General features: G+C 40.9%; 1 protein-coding gene across 4 annotated transcripts in view; it reads left to right on the forward strand.

Moving 5' to 3' along the window:
- Positions 1-24197, forward strand: part of phf2 (PHD finger protein 2) — a 128006-nt gene that overhangs the window by 42532 nt on the left and 61277 nt on the right. For all 4 annotated transcript variants that reach the window (XM_068051766.1, XM_068051768.1, XM_068051767.1 and 1 more), the window contains exons 3-7: positions 7263-7374; positions 11312-11472; positions 13878-14019; positions 15500-15686; positions 17373-17535. In XM_068051766.1, coding sequence (XP_067907867.1) covers positions 7263-7374; positions 11312-11472; positions 13878-14019; positions 15500-15686; positions 17373-17535 — 765 coding nt within the window. The remainder of the gene's footprint in view (positions 1-7262; positions 7375-11311; positions 11473-13877; positions 14020-15499; positions 15687-17372; positions 17536-24197) is intronic.

Consider the following 24197-nt stretch of genomic DNA (forward strand, 5'->3'; position numbering starts at 1 on the left):
AAGTTGTTACACAACAAATTTTGTTAGAAGATAGAAGAGTAATCAACAGAGATATCCTCTTATGTTCATGCGTCGTGCCATATTACTTTAAAAATAATTTTTGCTACTTGCTATGTCTAACAAAATGTTACAACTTTTCTCCAGCTCAGTACACAGGTTTTAAAAAGTTAGCCTTGAAAATAATTTGACTGTTTTGTCTCATTAGAGCTTTTGTGTGATACTGGGGTTTTCATTTTCAATAAAGGGATACCAAAGACTCTCCAATGATTGGTTCCCACGATATGACACTACAAATATTTAAATGAGGTTCTTAAGTGAAGAATGGCTGCTCTGTCACCAATTCACTTCACAACTCCCAATTCCATTGCTTTTCATCCTCCACCAACATGGAAACCGTGTTGCCATCAATGTGCTCAATTTCTCCCTCACCTTTGTGCTTGGTGCCTTTGTTCCTATCTCTATCACTGACCCTGGATACCCATCTCTGCTCCTTTGAGTCCGAGGGGTACAAACTCAAGCATACGTGGTGCACAACTAGCCAGTCATCCATCGACTATATCAAGCTTTTACTGTGCTTACTGTCCTCAGCCAGTCTGGTATGGGGGTCTTGTAGTGCTGAAGTTAATTATAGCAATCCTACCACTCCCCAGCTGAGAACAGTCGCCACCAGGGATTGAATCTGGGATCTGTTTAGAGTCATAGTCTCTCTGTAAAAAGATGGTGAAAAGCATGAATTTAAGCTGTAATAGAGTGAAATCCCTGAAACCTGCAATCACCTAACAGATTGATGTAGCATACAACAGAGGGTCATAGGAAGGTACAGGGCCGGAAAAAACTCAGCACTTCATCTGACTGGCCCCAAAAATTCTGTTGTTTTATTGACTGACTTTCCACTAGGAAGCATGTTGTTCAAGAGCAGATTTGAAAATCCAAAATGTATTCAGACAACTGAGAAATTCTGAGGCTTTTCCATTGGCTCTCCCAGACTGGAGTATCATATTTACAAACGGGAAGTGAATTTTGGATCCCTAAACTGTCCAGTCTGTTTGGAATGGAGATCGTCTGTGAGATGGCTTTAATTGACTTGCTTGTACCTTACTATGCCTCTAGAAATCCCTACCAGTTGAAACATAGAAAAAGATTTGGCATTTAGTTTCAGGGTAGAAATAAAGATTCTAACGTATATAAGATCCTTGAGCAGACTTCACATCTGATGAAGATTTAAGACTCAATTTCATGAGGATAAATGCAGCAGCTACATCTGTAACAGTTATGTCTACGCTTGAAGGAAGATCTATGGTAATTTTTGACATTTCCAAAAAAAATCATCTGGAAGCCTACCCCTTTGATCTTGAATCCAGCATCATTGGATATGAATCTGGCGTTGCATGAATTTATACAGCCACCTTTTTGAACCTATGATTTATTGTGTTGTAAATTTATGATATGGAAAACTGGCATCCTAGTGACTCTTGTTAGGTGGTAGTGAAGAGCTGTTGAATTTCATAATGTGCATCGCCTACTTTGTCTGGCATGATGATGTAATTGTGCTCATCCTAAATTTATGACTAAGGTGGCAGCTATATTAAATTAATGTCAATATGTTAGTTTCTAGTTTTTATTCCCTAGGGGCGCACAAGCCTGAATGGAATCTTGTGGAATTAAGAAAGCTTTTTTGCCTGCGTAAATAAAATGTGCCACAAAATTCACTATGGTATCCTGTGGAAGGCAAACTTTGAATAAACCAGTTACAATAGTAGAAAATGAATTATTGGTTGGTAAAGTGTTGTACACCATTATTTGTAGGTAGGGAGCAATAGCTCTGTTTTAAAGAGCCATTTGGTTGGGAAGGATGGAGTGCGTGACATTGCATCCATAGTAGGATCACTATCCATTGAGTTGTCTTCAGCAGGATCCAGGTGCTGAGAAGGTTGAAGAGAAAAGGGACAAGGATGACATTGAGAGGCTGGACATTAGCAGGTGACAGTCTTGGGAATGCAGCTTGAAGTTGTCAAGCTAACTGAATATTTAGTTATATATAAACCAAATGCATTTTAAGCAGTCTACATTCAGAAATAACCAAAGTTCTATCTTTTGTTTTCCATCATTCTTGTTCAATACAAGTAAACTTCAAATAATACGAACACAGTTCAAATGTAATTTTATGTGTAAGTCCTAACTCAGCATTCTTTGTTTTGTATCAGTTGGCTATACATGTTAAAGTTCTTGGCAAGAATGCTTTGCTAGTTGTCAGTTAGCATATCTTCAAATTTTGAAAAGTTTAATTTTGCATCTAGGCTGTGCAGCGAAAGACATTGATGATCACATTTTTTGACAGCCATGTAAATTGTTGCCTTTTGTTTCTGTTAATATTAATTTTACAGCTGGGAGAAGTTTGTTTAGGTTGCCCAGACAAGTGTTCAATTTTGCTTTTGTTGGAGGGTTGTCTGCATGCTGGAGAATCACATCACAAGTCATTATCCATAACTGGAGTCTGCACCAGATCAAAAGTATGACATAGAGTAAAAATACACTTGCTGGCTGAATTGTGCTTTCTTTCCTTGCCTATATATGTAAAGAACAGTGTTAGAGCTGCCAGTTTCATGGTTGATTCTGTTGTAGCCCATGTATTTAAGTCATGACTGTTGTAAACAGTTGCTGTCATAGTTTGTTTTCTTTGCTTTTTTCGATGGGAGAAGTGTATGTATAAAGCATGTCAAGTTTGATTTCAATGTTGGTTGAGGCCAGTATCTCTTGTTTTTCAGTATTCCATTTGCTCTATTACCTGGTTGGTCTTGGAAGATTTCAACATACTCATTAAGATGCTTTTTGTAGCATTTTGCCAGTTCAAACCACAAATTTCATCCTGTGTGAACTAGGCTTGGAGGAACATTTGCTTTCTGGGATTGGAAATGTGGTGAAGGGCTTTCTTTACAGCAAGAACAAACTGGTTGATTGCTTTGAATTTCGCCAAAAGCACCATTATTTGTGCATGCATCTAGCATGTAGAGCATTAGGAAAGTATGTTTTCAAGCCATGAACCCATGGCTTGTACATATCAGTGACGATTAATCACAAACGCTGACTTTTTGTTGGTCAGTGTCCATTTTAAGAGATGGACTTCAAAGCTTGGCTTACTGTTTTAAAGATGCTTGCCTGTGATTTATAACAATCAATCAGATGAGAGGTCAGTTTAATGTCTGCTTCAGACACTACTTGAAATGTTAGCCTAGAGGTGATTTTTGCAGTTTTAGAATTAAAATGCTAATTTTAATGAAGCCGCTGATCTATTTATCTTGAATAGTTTATCATCTCAGATTGAGCATTTATATGTCCTAAATTACAAACTTTAATTTCTAGGGTGTTGTCTGTTCCTCCTGCGCATAAACTGACTACTGACTTGCAAAGGATAGCACGAATATTCAGACTATCTGTCTTCATCATCAGTTGTTTTGTCTGTCACTATAATAAATTACTCATACCTGGAACATGCTGTGCACAAACTTCAGATAGATAAGGCTAATGCAGAGTAGATAGCCTTGGAATAACTAAACCCAAAAAGCTTATCATCACGGTCATGGAAGGTCCCAGATTTATATTGAAAAGCCTTGTACTTTGGTGCCACCATGGCTCCATATTGTGCTTTACTGTTTACACAATTGCAAATCACCTTGGCTGGGATTTTACTGAGCTCCTGATGTCAGGCTCCATGGGGGGGTGGGGCAAGAAGATCGTTCGGCAGCGGCCAGCCACAGAGCCCGACACGGGAAGTGCTGGTCCCGATCTTCCCAGCGGCAGCGAGGCTCCATGGCGGCCCCTTCCACTGCTGGGCAATGGGATCTGGATTAACATATTTAAATTAATGAAATGAATACATTTAAATAAAATCAACAACGATGTGACCTTTGGGGCCGCAATCTTCCAAGCAGTGGCCGGCGCTCGCGCCTTCACTTTCCCATCCAGGGAAAGCAGATGCCACCATGGTGGGGAAGGAGGGAACTTATGACTTTTAGTGCAGTGGAGGGGAACGGGCTCTAATGCAAATTACTAGTGTACGGGAGGGTGGGAAGTGGAGACCTCTGCAGTTTGATCAGTTTGGTTGGGGGGGGGGGGGGTGGTGGGAGGCGAAGGTCAAGTGTTGAAGGTATGTTTTGTTGGGGGGAGAGGGCAAATGTTGAATTCAATTGTTATTGCAGGGGGAGGGGCGATAGATTTATCAGCGGTACCTTGGGGGAGTAGCCCTTTAAAAATTTAAATGACCCGGCAGGGCTGGCTGGCTGCCCTTTAAAAATGGCACCTTTGCCTGCGCACAGGCTGCTTACGCCATTGCCAGCTTCAGAAAGCCTGCCCCCTCCACGTGATTGTGGGGGTGTGGTGGAGGGGGGGGAGGAGGGTGGGGGGTGGCAGCCCGACTGGCTCATTATATTCTGGGCTGCGCGCAGAAAATTTAGCTCCATGCGTTAAAATACATTTGCTCTGTTCACTCGCTCATTGAGGTCACCACAGTCCACGCGAGTAAGCATAAGGTCAGATGATAGCTAAGCTAGTCCTTAACGTAATTGCTGCTGAGTTTCAATGGCACAGGTTCTGTCTTTTTTTCTGCCGAACAAGAATATGAAACCTAACGCTTACTTCAGAATATGCGATATATTGAAACACTAAATTGCTTAAGGCAGCATCCAGAGAAATGATCTGGTCTATTATTATCATCAGACTATAACACTTCATCACGACAAGGCCAGGAAGAAACACTGAAATTTGGTACACTTACCTTTGGCAAACCTTCCATTATAGAATTGGGATCAACTTGAGTGGGAACTCTCAACATCACAGTTATTGCAAGCTGTGCACAGTTATAAGGAGACAGGCTCACAGTTGAGAAAGGAGCCTCAATAGGAGAGGAGCTATAGAGCCTGAGGAGAAGTGAACAATAACAGAACCAGAGTCAGTAGAGAGGGAGCAAAGAATGTAGGACACTCCTCAAAATCATATGCCATCTGTGGAGCTTATGGGAAACAGAAATGATCTAATACAAGATGATGAGAGACGCAGAGTTAATGTTTGAGGTCTGTGACCTTTCATCAGAACTGGGAGACAGGTCAGAATGAGCGAGGGGAGTGGAGAAATTGAGACAGCTGGTGTCCCGCTCAATGAAAAGATCAAGAGTGAGTAACAGGCCAGAGGGAGGGGTCCAGGTGGAGGGAGAATACTGGAGGCAGGTGAAAGGGTCTGTGACAATGTTAAAAATACTGGTCCCTTTAATTAAACAGGACTTACTTCAGAGTTAATAGAGAGCAGGTGATGCTCGTTGCAGCTTGTATTTAAGGGTTGTATTTGTGTTTTTCCCCCAGTCAAGGGAGTTAATTCTGGGCAGGGAGTGAGTCCAGAATGGAACAGTGGAAACTGGTATTTGTACTGATTTGTGGATTGAGAATAAAACAGTTGTGGATCACAGACTGTCTCCTGCTTCCTGATTTTGGCAAATGGATATCTGCCAATGGCTAACTCTGCTGGTCAGGAGGCGAACTCCTGGTCAAAGAAGTGAGCCTGGAAGCAAAGATGACAGAAGAAGAGCTCAACGTCATGCAGAGCACAAAATTCTTTGAGGTGGGGGTGTAAGGGGATAGAACTGAGTCCTTTGTTAAGTACAGATAGTTCAGCATCAGAGATGGGAAGGTCAGAGGGTATTGTGAATACACTGCAAGGGGTCAGATTAGGAGAAGGGATGGGGTCAGAGGGAATTGAAGGGGAAGAAGGATCTGGAGAGGCATTAGTCCCCATGAGCTGCTGGAGCTTGCGTTCCTTAACACCTGAAAGAGAAAACGTTTTTTGTTCATGCGTCAGATAAGACGAAAGATGAAATGAAACTGTGGAGCAGGACAGCATTGAGATAAGTTGAGTCGGTGCTTCTGGAGAGAGAAGTTGAGTGTGTACATGTGGCGGCGCATGGCACCGAGTGTGGATCTCAGGATGCGACAAGGGTAGAGTCTGAGGAATGTTGTATGTCTCAGAGATACCTGTAATCCTGGGTGGATTCAAAACATGAAGGATGAAATTTCAGTTGGAATCCACGTGGAACAAGTCGGAACTCGAGACAGTTGCTAAGGAAGGAGACGTGGCTGTGAAAACGAGTTTTGGTAAACACCCTATCAAACACCAGGAGGGAAATAGAAAGCAATGAAGGTAAACAAGGTAAAAGAGACAAACGGAAATCCCGTCGGAGAGAAGAGCAGAACTTCTTCAAGGTAGGCATTCCGGGAAGAGAAGTGGCAGTGAATTAAGCACCAAAAAAAAAAGCAAAATACTGCAGATGCTGGAAATCTGAAATAAAAACAGAAAGTGCTGGAAATACTCAGCAGATCAGGCAGCGTCTATGGAGAGAGAAGCAGAGTTAACGTTTCAGGTCTGTGATCTTTCATCAGAACTGCAGGGTCACAGACCTGAAACGTTAACTCTGCTTCACTCTCCACAGACGCTGCCTGCCCTGCTGAGTATTTCCAGCACTTTCTGTTTTTATTTCAGATTTCCAGCATCTGCAGTCTTGCTTTTATGATACAAGATGATGATCTCTTTTAAAATAAAAGCACCCCTAGTGATTCCAGTGTTAGATTGCCTTGATTTACCCACGAAGGATTGCTATATTTAATGAAGGAAGAATAACTCATTTGAAGGCCAGTAACCTACTTTTAAACTGTTATTAGTGTCTTGGCTCAGTGGATACACTTTCACCTGATCTAGAAAGTCATGGATTCAAGTCCCTCTCTAGAAACCTGTCCACATAATCTAGGGTGGCACTTCAGTGTGTTACTGAGATAGTGCTGGACTTTCTCAGAGGTGCTGTCTTTCAGATAAGATATTAAACTGAGGACCTGTCTCCCCTATGAAATGGACATAAAAGATCCCCAGGCATTATTTGAAGAAGAGCTGGAGGGGTGTCTGAGCTGATATTTATTCCTCGGCCAATGCCTAAATCACGTGTTCTAGTCATTTATTTCATTGCTGGTTGTGGGATCTTGAGCTGTGCGCATTTACTGCTGCATTTCCAACATTACAATAGTGACTCACTTCAAAAGTACTTCACGGTGTAAAATGCTTTGGGACATCCAAAGGCCATGAAAGGCACTTACTGAAAACACTTGTGTCTGACACCCCTTTCCCCATGTGATCTTTCCTGTTACATCCTAATTAAAAGGTGCCATTAGAATGTTGTAATGTTTTATTAGTTTTTTTAAGTACCGTGTTTTGCTCTTTATACTTTCTAGTGAAAAAGAAAAGGCAAAAGTATGAGCCGATACATACAGTGGATATTACACGACCGGTGCAGAATGGAAGCCAGGTGTTCATCAAAGAGCTCCGAAGCCGGACCTTCCCCAGGTAGGTAGTGTCACATGGAAGCTATTAGAAAACTGTGCTGGTGAGGCATTACTGAATTCATAAATTGTTTAGACTTTTCTTTGCTATGGGAGTCTGCTCATTAATTAAACTGGGAAATTTGAGTCACTGGCATTCAAGACGTTAATAAGTTGAAAAGCTACTGAATTTGTTTATCTGTGCATTTATTGTTATGAATTTGTGCTAATGCATAATGGGCAAATTGCTATAATTATTGTGGATACCTTACTTGATTTAACCAAACCATTTATACTCTGGCACCCTATTGAAAATTGTATTTGTATAATACAGAAAAATTTTAAGTTTCAAAATAGCAGTGTAACTTTTTTTTCCTGCAAGATGTTGTTTTAAACAAATATATTTAAGTTAATTAATGCAAGGTACTTGTTTTTCACAAGCTGAATGTTGTACAGCAGAATACTGGTTTTCTGTATAATTTAGCTTTACAATATCGGCAGTTCATGTAGTGCAACAAAATTGTAGCAGATGGAACCCGACAATTGAGCTAGAATTGATTGTAAATTAGATGAATTACTTTTGTTCTTCAGTGTTACCTTACTAATCATTGAATGGTAAATTTTGAAGGATCGATAGTACATAGGAACTTGGAATGTACAGAATCGGAAAAGATCCCTGTGGTTCACTTGCTTATATCTAGGAAAAATCATATCCCATGTTACCTCTTGTAAAGTTTTAACAAATGTTTCACCAGGTACTTAACTGATTCTGTCCTGAACTTGCTGACACAATTAGCCTTCACTGCCTCTGTTGGAACCCAATTCGATACATTTTATACCCTTTGTGTGTTAATTTAGTCATGTAATGAAAATCTCTCATTTTTATTTTGTACATTTTTTTTTAGATTAGATTAGAGATACAGCACTGAAACAGGCCCTTCGGCCCACCGAGTCTGTGCCGAACATCAACCACCCATTTATACTAATCCTACACTAATCCCATATTCCTACCAAACCTGTCCCTATATTTCCCTACCACCTACCTATACTAGTGACAATTTATAATGGCCAATTTACCTATCAACCTGCAAGTCTTTTGGCTTTTGGGAGGAAACCGGAGCACCCGGAGAAAACCCACGCAGGGAGAACTTGCAAACTCCGCACAGGCAGTACCCGGAATCGAACCCGGGTCCTTGGAGCTGTGAGGCTGCGGTGCTAGCCACTGTGCCGCCACTATGCAAATATGTTCTGCTTGTAACAAACTTATTGTGTTTATTCATACAGTTTGGTCTATTTTGTGAATAGGTGTACGCTAAATATTACATTGTTTCAGCTTTAGTATTAGTTTATTTATCTCAAGATCCTGCTTCGATTACTTGCCAAAAGCCCCAAAGTTATGCAAGAAGTGGGACTAACAGAAACAAATCATAGGGTGAGGTAAATCTGACAATATGCATTTAAATCATAGAACAAATAGCTTAAACAGTCTTAATTGTATATTAATTGAGTGTTTCATTGTATTCAGGTGGTGGGCATTAACTGGGGATTCACTTGTGCTGTAAATAGGAACAGACTGACACTCTGCTGGTTGGGGTTTGGAGGTGCATGTTTGTAATGTGTGTCTTTATAAATAAATGCTTATAGTTATGTAAAGATTAGAACGAAAAACAGAAAATGTTAGAAATACTCAGGCCAGGCAGCATCTGTGGAGGGAGAAACAGAGTTAATGTTTCAGGTCGATGACATTTCATCATAAGTTCTAATGAAAGGTCATCGACCTGAAACATTAACTCTTTCTCCCTCCCCAAATGCTGCCTGGCCTGCTGAGTATTTCTATCATTTTCTGGGGTTTTTTCAGATTTCCAGCATCTGCAGTATTTTGCTCTTGTATTTGTATAAAGACAGTTCTGTACTTCATTGCCTGGCTATCTGAGTTAGAGCAAGTCTGACTGTTCACTGGACAAGCAAACCAGAAAGAGTTAGCAGAGAAACCAAGAGCACCTAATCTGTTTTTTGTTCTTTTATGCTTTCTTGGTGGAAGTTAGTAGACTTGTATCCTTTAACTTTTGTATTAAAACAGTGGCTTTCAAGTTGCACTTACAATCTTTTGAAGGCCACCATGTCAACTGTAGAGGAACTTAGCTAGTCACTTAAAATGAAAACTTGGTATGACCAACAATTTCAAAGAAGAAAAGGGAAAATGGTACCTGCTGATTGATGAATAAGTTCCCCCACCATGCACAAGCTATTCATTTCCCATCTTTGCAAGCATACTCTTCTGGCTTTGCCTGCTCTGTTGTGGTTCAAATGGAGGTGTCAGGAGGCTACAGCAGAAGAGATTTCCGCAGGAATGGGTAATTGCATTGTCCTCCAAAGTGCGGCATATTAATGACCCAGTGCCCAGTCTGTTGTGTACCACTTCAGGTGGTCTCTCCTGATGGTTTGGCAAATTTATCCAATGTGCCATTAATAAACACAGACCCTGAAAGGTCGTAGTTTCAGTCTTTGGTCAGTATACTTGCACTTTGATGAAAAGTGCTGTTCCAAAGAGTAGAATCTATTCAGTAGAATATGCCAATTCTTTGGACCAAATCTCAGTCTGAAAGCTGAACATTGCATGAGGAAGTTGTTGATCAGTTCTTCCACCTAGAAGTTAAGAATTATGAAGTATGCAACAAAAAATTCAATTTCGACCAACAACGAGGAACCTGCTCTAATCAAGAATGCAGTACAGCTACAGCCAAATTGGGTGTTTTGCCATTGAGGATGATTATCTGATCACCAGTGTCTGACCTATTTTGCATTGCTGCCTTGGCTTTGAAGTGAAACCTTTAAAAGGTACCTGGCATTTCAATGACAGCAAAATCTATAGAATGTTGCATTACAAGCAGGTTTCAGACATGAATAGGGACATAAACTGATGTTCAGAGGAATGGCTTGTTTTCTTTCAGGTTGGGTTGCCAGATACCAATGTTTTGTTTGAGGTTTTGGGGACTGGATGGGATGACGTCAAGACTATTGGGGAATAGATGTGGATTTCCTTTCTCAGATACAGTGAACTGATGCATCCATCTTCATTTTCTTCTGATGCTAGTTGAATAATTGCTCAATATTTAATATATTTTTCTTTCCACTTCATGCTTTAGAAGAAGAAAACAATTTCATGTTAGAATTAAGTGGATGGTTAATTACGTTAGTATCTTTTGCACCTTTATCAAGAATTGACCCATTAACTTGATTAGTTGTCCTTTATTAGGTCCAGTATCGTTTCATCACTCTTGCTGTCGGGGGCCTTTAACAAATGGAACTCTTTGACCATGATTTGGCGTAGCCCATTTTTGTACCCATTCCTCTTCTCCATCCCTCCTCAATCTTGCATATGATTGTGTACGGTTAAGTATATAATCTTATTAGTACACACAGAAAACTTGAATGAGGTTAAATAAAAGTTGCTTACCATCAGTCCTCATTCTTCTGAATGATATTTTGTCTGCACATGCATTCCTTTGCTCCTCTCTAGTCCATTGGAATTTTCATCATTTTGAATTTTTATTTGCAGACATTTCTAAAGTTAAACTAGGAATGATATCATTTTGTAGGCTGTAAGCTATCATGTAATGAGAACACAGCACTATTTAAAGGCTGTGTGAAATGCTGAGCAGTTTCTCCCATTTGCTTTTCCCCAATTGTCCCATAATCCTATGATTATGTGCATTGAAGACTTAATTCAAAAGAATGAGGATTAATAGTAAGTAATTTACCTTTTTCAGTAAGTATTTATCTGGACCTTGACTACAAATATTCATTTTAAAAATATAACAAAGAACATAACTACAAACAGCTTGATCTTTACCAAAAATATGCGTGACATTTGTATACATACGATATAAAGAAAAATTATCTAGTTACAATAACCATTAGCAGAAGTTACTATTACTAAGTAAATCTGTATTTTTTTTTAGTGCAGAGGAGGTTATTCAAAGGCTGACTGGAACTCAACTGTCCTTGGGATTTCTGGAAGAAAATGGTTTTACTGGACCTATTTTGGTTGCAAAGAAGGATGGTTTGGGATTAAGTTTACCACCGCTTACATTTTCTGTCAGTGACCTTGAAAATTATGTTGGTAAGTATTTAAGTGATCAAAAGGTTGTACTATACACAGTAACTCTTTACAGTATATTAAAATGTACCCTTAGGTGAGAATATATATACATTTTATTTATTTTCCAGCACTTAGTTATCATCATGCATTTTGTGTGAAACCAATCTTATTCTGAAAGCTGAAATAAAAACCGAAAATGCTGGAAATACTCAGCAGGTCGCACAGCATCTGAGAAGCAGAGTTAATGTTTGAGGTCATTAACCTTTTACTGATGCTGCACGACCTACTAAGTATTACCAGTATTTTCTGTCTTTATTTCAGATTTCCAGCATCCACAGTATTTTGTTTTGGTGTTATTCTGAAAGATGTTAAAGTTGCACAACCAGAAACCGTTTTAGATCTTGTATTCATTGTAATTGCATTATATGTGGAAAGTGGTCATCAGTGAAAACTGGCTAATGGAAGCTGTTTTACTAAGAAATGCCACAACACCTAAGCAGTTAAAAATCTAAAATGAATTATACACAAACTGTAATCTCTGTTTTTAATCTAATACGATCAAGTGTATTGTGTGTTTCAAATCGAATAAAAATACCTGCTTTCAGCAACCAGGAGTCATAATAGAACACCAGGCTGAGGCCATTATATAATTAGAGGCTTCAGATGAAATCAAAGTAAAGCGCTATTGTTTATTTTAAATAATGTAGATTCACTTTTTTTCTTTAGCTTGTAAAACTGAAAAGGTTTCCACCTGAAACATCAGCCTCACTATCAAATGCTAACTGAGTTGCTCTGCATTTTAAATATTTTTCATTTTGATTTCAGATTTCCAACATTCACAGTTTTTTTTTATCTTTGCGATAGAGACTGAAATTGTAGACAACAGAATGACCTCTTACTTCTTTATCAAGACTAAAGACCATTGTTAGCATCCTGTTAAGAGTTCTCCAATATCCAAGTGATGGCCTATATATTAGTTGATTTGAGGGTATTGTCCACTGTTAGCAGCTGGTGTGACGTGAAGGCTATGTAGCATTAAAATGCATTCCACTACATCGTTATTTACTTGGTGTGCTAATCGGCATTATATACATTTTAAAAAACATACTTAAAGCAGCTGTATCATCTCTCATCATTATGGCCTTGATATTCCTAGAAAGAGAAAGATGCAGTGTGCCTGGGCTATCCTTATGTAGTCTTTAACATTTTTAGTCAGACCTAATGTATTCTTAATATTATTGGACTGGATTTTGCAATCAACAGCAAAGCAACAAAGCTTGCCACTGGCCTTGAAGAAAGCTGCCCACAATGATCTAGCAATCTTGGTACTGCGGACTTCCCCTTTCCCGATGTCAGTTTATTTCTTGTGCCAAGTCAAGTGGCTCTCCAGGCATCCAGCAGCAGTAATGTCACCAAGCAGGGTAAACAGTCAATCACACTGAAGTATTCTTATAGACAGCAAATCATGAAGTTCAAAATCACTGAATCCTTTCACTTTTATTTTTAAATTTTTACAGATGGCAAAATAAATGATTGGGGCATACACATGGGATTAAGGTAGAAGATAAAATATCATGACTAAACTTTAAAAAATTATTTTTAAATATGTGGAATTTCTTATAATGGAGAAATCTGACATTCAACAAATATAAATTACTCTTTCAGGGCCAATGATGCATTCAGTAATTATGAACTCAGTATGCTGTTAAAACCCAATAACACCTCAGTCAACGTAGTGTAACTTTTTCAAGAGTTTTTACAGTGACACAGTGTAAGAGTGGAAGTTCTTACAAGCCAATGATTGCAGTCTTTGGGCAGGGGGGGCGGTCTTCAACAGGGCACCCTCTGGAGATGTGTAGAATCACTGGTAGCAACTTCTGGATTTCTGTGTATACCTGCACATGAACTCCAGCAGCTGCTGTCAGTTTCAGAGGATAATGATGGCAAAAGCTAACAGCTTTGCCATCATTACCACTGCAAAATCTGGGCCATTATTTTGTATACCGTTCAGAGAGATCAATTCCTTTCTCTCACAATTGTAGATATCCTTCTTTAAATGAAGGTATTTTCCATATATTGTCCTTACCATGTGCTTCTCCTTCGGACTAGTGTTAAGTTGGTGGTGTAATCACTATATTTTTTGGTGTTTTTACTCTATTCATACTTTAATTGCTGATGTGGGCCTTTTTATGTGATTTTTATGGCAAATTTTGACCAGTGTTTAAAATTAATAAGGTTAATTGAATCAAAATGCACTCAATGGAAATAATTTCCACTTTGGGAGCTAATGTTTTGCATAATTTCAGTTTACACTTTTAACCCCATAGACACTATATTCCTTTGACATTTTGCTTATTTTACCCTATAATAAGAGTTTACAGTCCTTTTATATACAGGTTTTGCTGTATTCTCACTTTATTTTCCAGGCCCAGACAGAGTTATTGATGTTGTAGATGTCACAAAACAGAAAACTTGCAAGTTGACCATAAAGGAATTTGTTGACTACTACTATAGTGCAAACCGGAAGAGAGTTCTTAACGTGATTAACCTTGAATTTTCAGATACCAAGTATGTTTTTTTATATGTTGCGTTTACATTATAATTAAACCATTTCTCAATGTTGGCTGTGTTTAAAATTACGACAAAATGTCTAAAAATTATATAAGGAAACCGATAGTGGCAGATGAAATTAAATACAGAGAAATGTGAAGTGATACATTTTGGGAGGAAGAATGATAGACAATGTAAAATAAAGGATACAATTCTTAAAGGGGATACAGGAGCAAAGGGACAGGGCATATGTGCACAAATCACTGAAGGTGGCAAAAGTTGAGAAAGTGGTTAATCAGGCATATGGGATCCTGGGCTTTATAAATAGTGGCATAGAGTACAAAAGCGAGGAGGTTATGTTGAACCTTTGTAAAACAACTGGAGTATTGTGTCCAATTCTGGCCACCACACTTTAGGAAGGATGTGAAGGCATTAAGAGAGGGTGCAGAAAAGATTTACAAGAATGATTCCAGGAATGAGGGACTTCAGTTATATGGATAGATGAGAGAAGCTGGAGCTGTTCTCCATAGAGAAGGTTGAGAGGATATTTGATAGAGATGTTCAAAATCATGCGGGGTCTGGACAGAGTTGATGGGGAGAAATGGTTCCTGGTGGGGGAAGGATCGAGAACCAGAGGACACCAATATAAGGTGAATGGCAAAAGAGCCAAAGGCAACATGAGAAAGAACTTCTGTACTCAGCAAGTGGTTAGGATCGGGAATACACTGCCTGAGATTGTGATGGAGGCAGATGCAATCGTGACTTTTAGAAATGTTTTGGCTAAATATCTGAAGAGAAAGGATTTGCAGGGCTACAGGGGAAAGGCAGGGGAGTGGTACTAGCTGAGTTGCTGTTGCGGAGAGCTGGCATAGAGATGACAGACCAAATGATTCCTTCTGTGCTGTAACCACTCTATGATTCTATCTAGCTACCTAAATATTATGTTGAGTGACCATCAAAGCAGCATCGTGTCCTTAATTTCTTCAGTGAACTAAACCAGGTGCATGCTTGATTGTGTTCAAAGAAGCACTCTGTTCTTGGTCTGTTAGAAAAAAATGTCATGCAGAATTGAGACAACCCATTTTTGGGTGGACGGGACAAGGATAAGCTGATTGAGCTCAAATTGCTCAGTTTGAATTGTTATTAGCTTTATAGTCATAGAGTGTAATTAATAATTGTCTTGGAGAAATCCTCAACACAGACTGTTGCACTTCTAGAATAGAGGTGACCAACTGCAATTAAAGAAAGAATATAGGTTAAAATATTTAGTTAAGGCATTAGTTATGGGTTTTAATCAGATATTATTTTCAATTAGAGGTTCTAGTATATATATTGTGTAGTGTTACAATAGCTCAAAAGAGCAGGCTAAAGGATTGTCCAGTTAAGGAAATAAAAGAGTGACAGTGAGAGGATTGAATGGCAAAAAAATATTTCTCAGTCAGAAATTTATGTATACTTTTGACAAAAACTAAAATGCATTTCTATATATTTTTTTCAGAATGTCTAGTTTGGTTGAAGCACCTGAAGTTGTCAAGAAAATGTCCTGGGTTGATAATTTGTGGCTTGATGATTCACTTTTCGATAAGCCAAAAGTTACAAAGTATTGCCAAATTGGTGTAAAGGACAGCTACACAGACTTTCACATAGGCTCAGGGGGCTCCTCTGTTTGGTATCATCTCCTACGTGTAAGTTGAAATTTAATGTTTAAACAAGAACAATACCTTGTATTTTCAAAGTTGTTTACAAGTGGAACTGTACAAAAACTTGATAATAAACATAGCAATGTAACACAGCACGTTGGAGTAAGAGTAAAGATTTTCCCTGTGAGTGACCAATCAATTAATTCCTGATCTCACTCAGAGGGCTGGATTTGCTTCTCCTGCTGCCAGGAGCTGTGGAGGGCGAAAAAGTGGCAGCCTGCACGTGTGGGCCGTGCAGCCACGATCTTCTTCAAGGCAGCCTAGGATAATGAGCCGATTGGGCACCACCCCCCCCAGCCGCTCCAATCACATAGAGGGGCAGGTTCTCTGACACCGCCAATGGTGTCAGCTGCCTGTGCGCAGGTGCTGGCGCCATTTTTAAAGGGCTGGCAGCCCTGCCGGGTCATTAAAATTTTTAAAGGGCTACCCCTCCAATGTACCTCCGATAAATCTATCACCCCTCCCCCACAATAACAATTAAATTCAACATTTGCCCTCTTCCCCCACCCCCAACAAAACACTTAGCTTCAACACTTGACCTTCCCCACCCCAAACCGATCAAATTGCAGAGGTCTCCCCTTTCCACCCTCCCCTACACTAGTAATTTGCATTAGAGCCGTTTTTCCCCCCCACCACCCCCAGCCAACTGCACTAAAAATCATAAGTTCTCCCTACCCCACCACAGCGCGCCTGCTTTCTCTGGACGAGAAAGTGAAGGCGCGTGAGTGCCGGCCGCCACTTGGAAGATCGCAACCTGACGGTAAGCTCACTGTTGAATCTATTTAAATGTATTCATTAATTTAAATATGTTAATCCTGGTCCCATCGCCCAGCGGTGGAGGAGGCACCACGGAGCCTCGCCGTCACCGGAAAGTTGGCACCCGGCACTCCCGGTGTCGGGCTCCATGGTGGGCTGCTGCCGGACCAATCTTCCAGCCATGACCCCCCCCCCACCACCCCCTGCCATGGAGCCCCAAGTCGGGAGCTCAGTAAAATCCCAGCCAGAGTATCACTGAGAAAGAATAGCTAGAGCAAAGTTGCTTTCCTGAGGTGAGTCAGTCTGTACAATTCTTAAATGATTTCTTCAGACTGGTTATTGAAAAGCTTGAACAAAGACTTGAAAGGAAGTTCCTTCCACTCACTCTGTCATGTTATGTTGCATGGGATGGAGTGAAATAACTCAATAAAGGATTTCAAATTTTTTAAAGTCTGAAACCTAAGAACATACCTCCTACTCCATTTCAAACATGCTCATCAGAACCTTCAGAACCAGCAGGCTGATTCCCCGAATGTTCGGGTACTCCCAGTGAGCGCTGCTGAGGAAATCATGGAGCCACAGAGCTAGCTTTTCCATTCAACTAAATTAACTAGTCAAGGGTTCTACTGTCTCAGCTCTTTGCCCTATTGCTACTTTTCTTTCCTCTTTTATCATCCTCGAAACTTACCATTTTTACCACATCTTTAGTTACCGCCCCTAATGTTTCTTGCGTCATTCCGTGGTATTTGGTTATCATCTCTGTGTAAGTTTTGGGATGCTTAAGGCATAAAATATGTTATGAAAAGACCAGTCACTGAAAATGCTATATATTTATTTATGTGGCACAAAATTTATTTGCAACGTGGCAGTGGGAATATTTGTAGGATTAAGTGTGCCATGTCTTTGTCTCTGCAGGGAGAGAAAATTTTCTATCTGATTAAGTCAACCTCTGCAAACCTTGCTTTATATGAAAGGTGGAGTTCATCATCCAATCAGAGTGAAATGTTTTTTGCAGATCAAGTAGACAAATGCTACAAATGCACCGTGAAACAAGGACAGAGCCTGTTTATTCCATCAGGTGGGAGATTGAGAAGAACCCAAAGGGTATTAATCACAATGATTGCATTGATCTTATTTATGCTATTATGTCATCTGATTTTTTGAGGGTAAAAAGATTTTTACCCTCCCAAGAGAACTGTGCCCTGTTGAAGGAGAATTAATGTGTAATTCATATGATTGGTGAAACAGCTATTAATATATGATATACCTACTGATCTGGGAAGTGGAATTGCACTTGATGTGTATTAAGTTAGATTTTTAAAAAGTTAGAATCTTCTTAGATAAATATAGGTTTATTATAATCTTATTGTCACACTGGACGGAGTAGATAGAGAGAAACTGTTCCCATTGGCAGAAGGATCCAGAACCCAGAGGACACAATTTCAGGTGATTGGCAAAATAAGCAATGGCGATATGAGGAAAAACTTTTTTACCCAGCGAGTGGTTAGAATCTGGACTGCACTACCACAGAGTGTGGTGGAGGCAGATTCAATCGAGGCCTTCAAAGAGAATTGGATAATTATCTGAGGAGAAAAAATTTGCAGGGCTATGGGGAAAAGGCGAGAGAGTGGGACTAGATGAGTTGCTCTTGCAGAGAGCCAGTGTGGACACGATGGGCCAAATGGCCTCATACTGTGTGTAACCATTCGATGATTCATTCTATGAAAAGAATACACAGAATCATTTAATGCACAAGAGGAGGCCATTCGGCCCATTGAGTCCATGCCGGCTCTCCCCGGAGCTATCAGTCAGTCCCACTCACCTGCTCGATCCCCATAGCCCTGCAAGTCTATTTCCTTCAGGTGGCCATCCAATTTCCTTTTGAAGTCATTTATTGTCTCCACTTCCACCACCCTTGTGGGCTGCAAGTTTCAGGTCATTACCACTCGCTGTGTAAAAAAGTTCCTCCACATATTCCCGCCTGGTCTTCTCTGGATCTGTATTAGAGAGAGAGAGAGAGAGCTGCCCTGTGGATCGCTTCTTAGTTACTGTCCTCCTGAGTCACAACTCACAATCTCGCAGAGTTGCACAGGACATGACCACCTCTTGGTGTTTTCTCTGAAATTCAAGGCTCTCCCCTCAGGCTGTCCAGACATACTTGGTGGGGGGTTGGCTTTTTCAAAGTCAATGAGTGTCGATGGCTCTTGACGACCACATTGACAAGGTGTTTCAATTAGAGAGCACCTGGCTAGGCTGAGTCAGTCCTGTTTGTCTCCAGTCTTATCCTTTGGTTTTTCAAATGCAAATGTTTGTGGCCATCTTGGCTGTTAACGGTTCTTTTTTAAAAAGTTATTTGTAACAATTTCCAGTAAAAGTCTCGGGCAAAGTTCCAATCGATTTAAATTAATATTTCCCATTTGGCATGTGGGGTTTTCATAACACTTCCGTAGCATGCAGAATGAAATGTGACCATGGGAACATTTCCTTATAGGAGTTGAAAAGAAAACACACATGCATTTTTCATTCACCCTCATTCACTCAGAAACCTTAAAATCATTGCAGCTTGTCTTTTTTTTCTCTCTGCAGCAGCAAGTGCTGATTTTAACTGCCCTTTTCCCTTGAGGTTGGTCAATGGGTTTAAAGTTTCTCTCGTATCAGTTTGTAATCTGGGAATGGGTATCTTAAACATGTGGTTGTTGGGGAAACTTCGTGTCTGCAAATTTCCATAATTGTCTAGGGCTAATTTTCCTTCATGCACAAGCTTCAACCCCTCAGCTGCTGTTTCTACAACACATGGTTCTAACCCTTCATAGGAATATAGGAACATAGGAACAGGAGTAGGCCATTCACCCTATCAAGCCTGCCCCGCCATTCACTAAGATCATGGTTGATCATCCACTTCAATGCCTTATTTCCACAGTATCGTCATGTCCCCTTATGTCATTTGTATTTAGAAATCTGTCAATCTCTGCTTTAAACATACTCAATGACTGAGCTTCCACAGCCCTCTGGGTTATAGAATTCCAAAGATTCACAACCCGCTGAGTAAAGAAATTTCTCCTCATCTCTGTCCTAAGTGGCTTCCCCCTTATTTTGAAATTGTGTCCCCTGGTTCTAGACTCCCCAACCAGGGGAAACATCTTAGCTGCATCTACCCTGTCTATCCCTTTAAGTATTTTGTAGGTTTCAGTGAGATCACCTCTCATTCTTCAAAACTCTAGAGAATACAGGCCCAGTTTCCCCAATCTCTCTTCATAGAACAGTCCCACCATCCTGGGAACAAGTCTGGTGAACCTTCGTTGCACTCCCTCTATGGCAATACTATCCTTCCTAAGGTCAGGGGACCACAACTGCACACAGTACTCCAAATGTGGTCTAACCAAGGTTCTGTACAATTGAAGCAAGACTTCACGACTCCTGTACTCAAATCCCTATGCGATAAAGGCTAACGTACCATTAGACTTCCTAATTGCTTTCTGCACCTGCATGTTAGCTTTCAGTGATTTATTGACGAGGACACCCAGGTCCTTTTGTACATCTATACTTTCTAATCTCTCTCACCATTTAAGAAATACTCTGCACATCTGTTCCTCCTGCCAAAGTGGATAACCTCACATTTTTGCACATTATATTCTATCTGCCACATTCTTGCCCACTCACTAAGTCTGTCCAAATCCCCTTGAAGCCACTTTGCATCTTCCTCACAACACACATTTCCCACCTAGTTTTGTGTCATCTGCAAACTTGTAAATATTACATTTGGTTCCCACATCCAAATCATTGATATATAGTGTGAACAGCTGGGGCCCAAGCACTGATCCCTGCGGTACCCCATTGGTCACAGCCTGCCAACATGAGAATGACCCGTTTATTTGAACTCTCTGCTTTCTGCCTGTTAACCAATCCTTAATCCATGCCAGTTTATTACCACCGATCCCAGGGGCTTTAATTTTTCTAACCAAACTCCTGTGGGAGACTTTATCAAAAGCCTTCTGAAAATCCAAGTATACCACGTCCACCGACTCCCCTTTATCAATTCTGTTAGTAACATCCTCAAAAAACTCCAACAGGTTTGTCAAACATGATTTCCCATTCATAAATCCACGTTGACTATGCCCAATCAGATTATTATTATCCAAGTGTCCATTTATCACATCCTTTAGAATAGATTGTCGCATTTTCCCAACGACCGATGTAAAGCTAACAGGTCTGTAATTCCCTTTTTTCTCTGTCCCTCCCTTCTTAAATAGTGGGGTGACATTTGCGACTGTCCAATCTGCAGGAACCGCTCCAGAATCTATAGAATTTTGGAAGATGATCAGCAAAGCATCCACTATCTCCATAGCTACCTCTTTCAACACTCTGGATGTAGAATATCAGGTCCTGGGGACTTATCAACCTTCAGCCCCATTAATTTCTCCAATACAACCTTCCTACTAATACTAATTTCCTTCAATTCCTCATTCCCTTTAATCCCTTGGATCTCTAATTCTGGGAGATTTCTTGTATCTTCCTCAGTGAAGACAGATACAAAGTAATCATTTAGCTTCTCTGCCATTTCTCTATTCCCCATTATAAATTCTCCTGACTCTGCCTGTAATGGACCCACATTTGTCTTAGCCAAACATTCCCTTTTTACGTACCTATCGAAGCTTTTACAGTCTGTTTTTATATTTTTTGCTAGCTTATATTCATATTCTGTTCTCCCTTTCTTTATCAGTTTCTTCGTCCACCTTTGCTGTATTCTAAAATCCTCCCAATCCTCAGGTGTACTACTATTTCTGGCAAATCTTTGGCCTTTTCTTTTAATCTTATGCAATCCTTAACTTCCTTTGTTATCCACGGTTGACTGTCTTTACTTTTAGGGTTTTTGTGCGTTGAAGGAATGTATATTGCTGTAAACTATGTAATATATCTTTGAAGACTATCCATTCCCTCTGTACTGTCATACCTTTCAATGTATTTTCCCAATCCACCTCAGAAATTTGCCCCTCATACCTTCATAATTTCCTTTGTTCAAATTTAACACCCTGGCTTCAGATTGAACTATCTCACTTTCAGACATGATGTAAAATTCTATCATATTATGGTCATTCATCCCTAAAGGTTCTTCAGGTTCCAGTACCTTGATAATTTCTCTCCCTATGGTGGTATCGGGTGATAAATTGGTTTTAAGCCCCTGTGAGGTGTCTGAGATTTTCTCTGGGCCTTTGTTCTTGCTGGAATCTGAAGTGAGATTGTTGGATATAATTAGCTCTGGGCTTGAGCCCTGATCATTGTACTCTGCAGTGGGTAGATCCACCTGGACCTCACTTTTAATGCTCTGGTGAGTCATACAAGTGCTTCTCACTTTCGGGCATTTTTGTTTCACTTTTCTCTTGATTGTGGGGAGGGTCTCGTTGCTAATCTCCTCCATGTCCTCTGGGATAGTTCTGCCCACAGGTATCTGTCGAGAATCCACTGCACTCCCCTGCGGCACTTCGTCCAGGTGAGGCATCACCCTCACTGTTTCTCTGCCTTTTGGGGAACTTTTCTTGTCCCTGCAGGTTTCTGTAAATGCTGTTAGCAGCCTTGGTAAGGTGCTTCCATGGCCTGTATTTACCTAGGAGGGTGTGGGGTCCCAATTTTCCCAGCATTTCAGGATCGGCTGACCGGACAGCAAGGGGTTTCATTTGGGAATCTTCCCAGATCTCCTTTAACCTGTCCTCACGGTCCTTTTCATCCCATTCCTCCCTAACTATCTGCCAGACCTGTGCTTGACTGTCCCCTTTTGATCTCGGCAGGGGTCCTGCACAATTTACCAGCTCTCTGCTGGAGGGTTCCCAAAAGCCGGTACAGATATTAGGGGTGTAAGTTTTACTGCAGGTTGGGGCTTCCCCTCAACCTGGTACATGTGGCAAGTTTTACAGAACTCCACTACATCTTTGTGGAGTTTTGGCCAGTCACATTGCTGTCTTATGCGGGCTTTGGTTTTTTTTGTACACCGACATGTACAGCTATTGTAAATTCGTGGGCCATTCTTAATATTTCTCTACAGTACCTCTGCGGCACCACTAACTGTCCACTCTTTATCCTCAGGTTTGTGAGGAGAGCTCTGCTTCCTCATCAGCACCTTTATCCTTTACATAGTACTAGTCAGGGACTCCCTCTGCTTCAGTTTCAGTTTGGGAACCCTGTTCCTTAACTTCCTTAATACTGGGTTGGCTTGTTCAGCCACAACTAGGGAAGATTCGTTTAACCTATTCCTTGGGTGCTCTAACTTCCCAAAGAAAGTTTCAGACAACTAGACAGCATGGTCATCCATCTGTAGCGCCAGTTCAGTCTCCTCTGAGGGAGCTGGTTTGGCCATGGCCCAAGTCACTACACAATCAGGAGAAATATAGGGGACCATGTCCTGCAACTGCCCTGTCTCTCTGACCTCCTTCGGTCTCCCTGCCACTACTGGGGAAGCTACCACCTTTGTCCCGGCCAGATCATTAGCTAGGAGCAGGTCAACCCTGTCCACGGGCAAACTAGGGACAATCTCTACGATCACTGGTCCGGAAACTAGGTCACACTTCAAGTGCACCCAGTATAAAGGTACAGGCATACACCGCCCTCTGATACCATTCACTATCAGTCTTGTATTTACTGTACTGTCTGGGGAAAAGGTCATGCCTTTTCCCAGAAAAAGGGATCTGGTGGCCCCTGTATCCCTGAGCATGATGATGGGCTTACTTGCCCCACTCAAGGGGTATGGGGTTACTCTCCCTTTGGACATAAAATCCTGATAACCTTCAGGGATAGAATCATCGAGTCGTACAGCATAGAAACAGGCCCTTCGGCCCACCGCGTCCATGCCGACCATAATGCCTATCTATACTAATCCCACCTGCCTGCATTAATTCGATATCCCTCTATGTCTTGTTCATTCAGGTACCTGTCCAGATGCCTCTTAAATGTTGCTACTGTTCCTGCCTCCACCACCACCTCTGGCAGCTCATTCCAGATACCCACTATTCTTTGTGTGAAAAATTTACCCCTTTGATCCCCTTTAACCCTCCTCCCTCTCACCTTAAATCTGTGACCTCTAGTTTTAGTCACCCCTACCATGGGAAACAGACTCTGGCTATCTACCCTATCTATGCCTTTCATAATTTTATATACCTCTATCATGTCCCCTCTCAGTCTCCTTCGCTCCAGGGATAGCAGACCCAGCGAATCCAATCTCTCTTTATAACACAAGTCCTCCAAACCAGGCAACATCCTTGTGAATCTTTTCTGCACCCTGTCTAGCTTAATCACATCTTTCCTGTAGTGCGGCGACCAGAACTGTACACAGTACTCCAAATGCAGCCTGACCAACGTTATGTACAACTGTAACATGACGTCCCAACTCTTGTACTCAGTGCCTCGGCCGATGAAGGCAAGCATGCCATACGCCTTCTTCACCACCCTGTCTGCCTGTGTTGCCACTTTCAGGGAAATATATACTTGCACCCCAAGGTGTCTCTGCTCAACAACACTCCCCAGGGCCCTGCCATTCACTGTATATGTCCTGCCCTGGTTCAACTTCCCAAAATGCATCACTTCGCACTTGTCTGCGTTAAATTCCATTTGCCAATCCCTTGCCAACTTTCCCAGTTGATCTATATCCTGTTGTAACCTTAGACAACCTTCTTCACTGTCCACTATACCACCAATTTTGGTGTCATCTGCAAACTTACTAATCATGCCCCTTACATTCTCATCCAAGTCATT

The sequence above is a fragment of the Heterodontus francisci genome, chromosome 19 (assembly GCF_036365525.1).
Source record: "Heterodontus francisci isolate sHetFra1 chromosome 19, sHetFra1.hap1, whole genome shotgun sequence".
Classification (NCBI taxonomy): Eukaryota; Metazoa; Chordata; class Chondrichthyes; order Heterodontiformes; family Heterodontidae; genus Heterodontus; species Heterodontus francisci.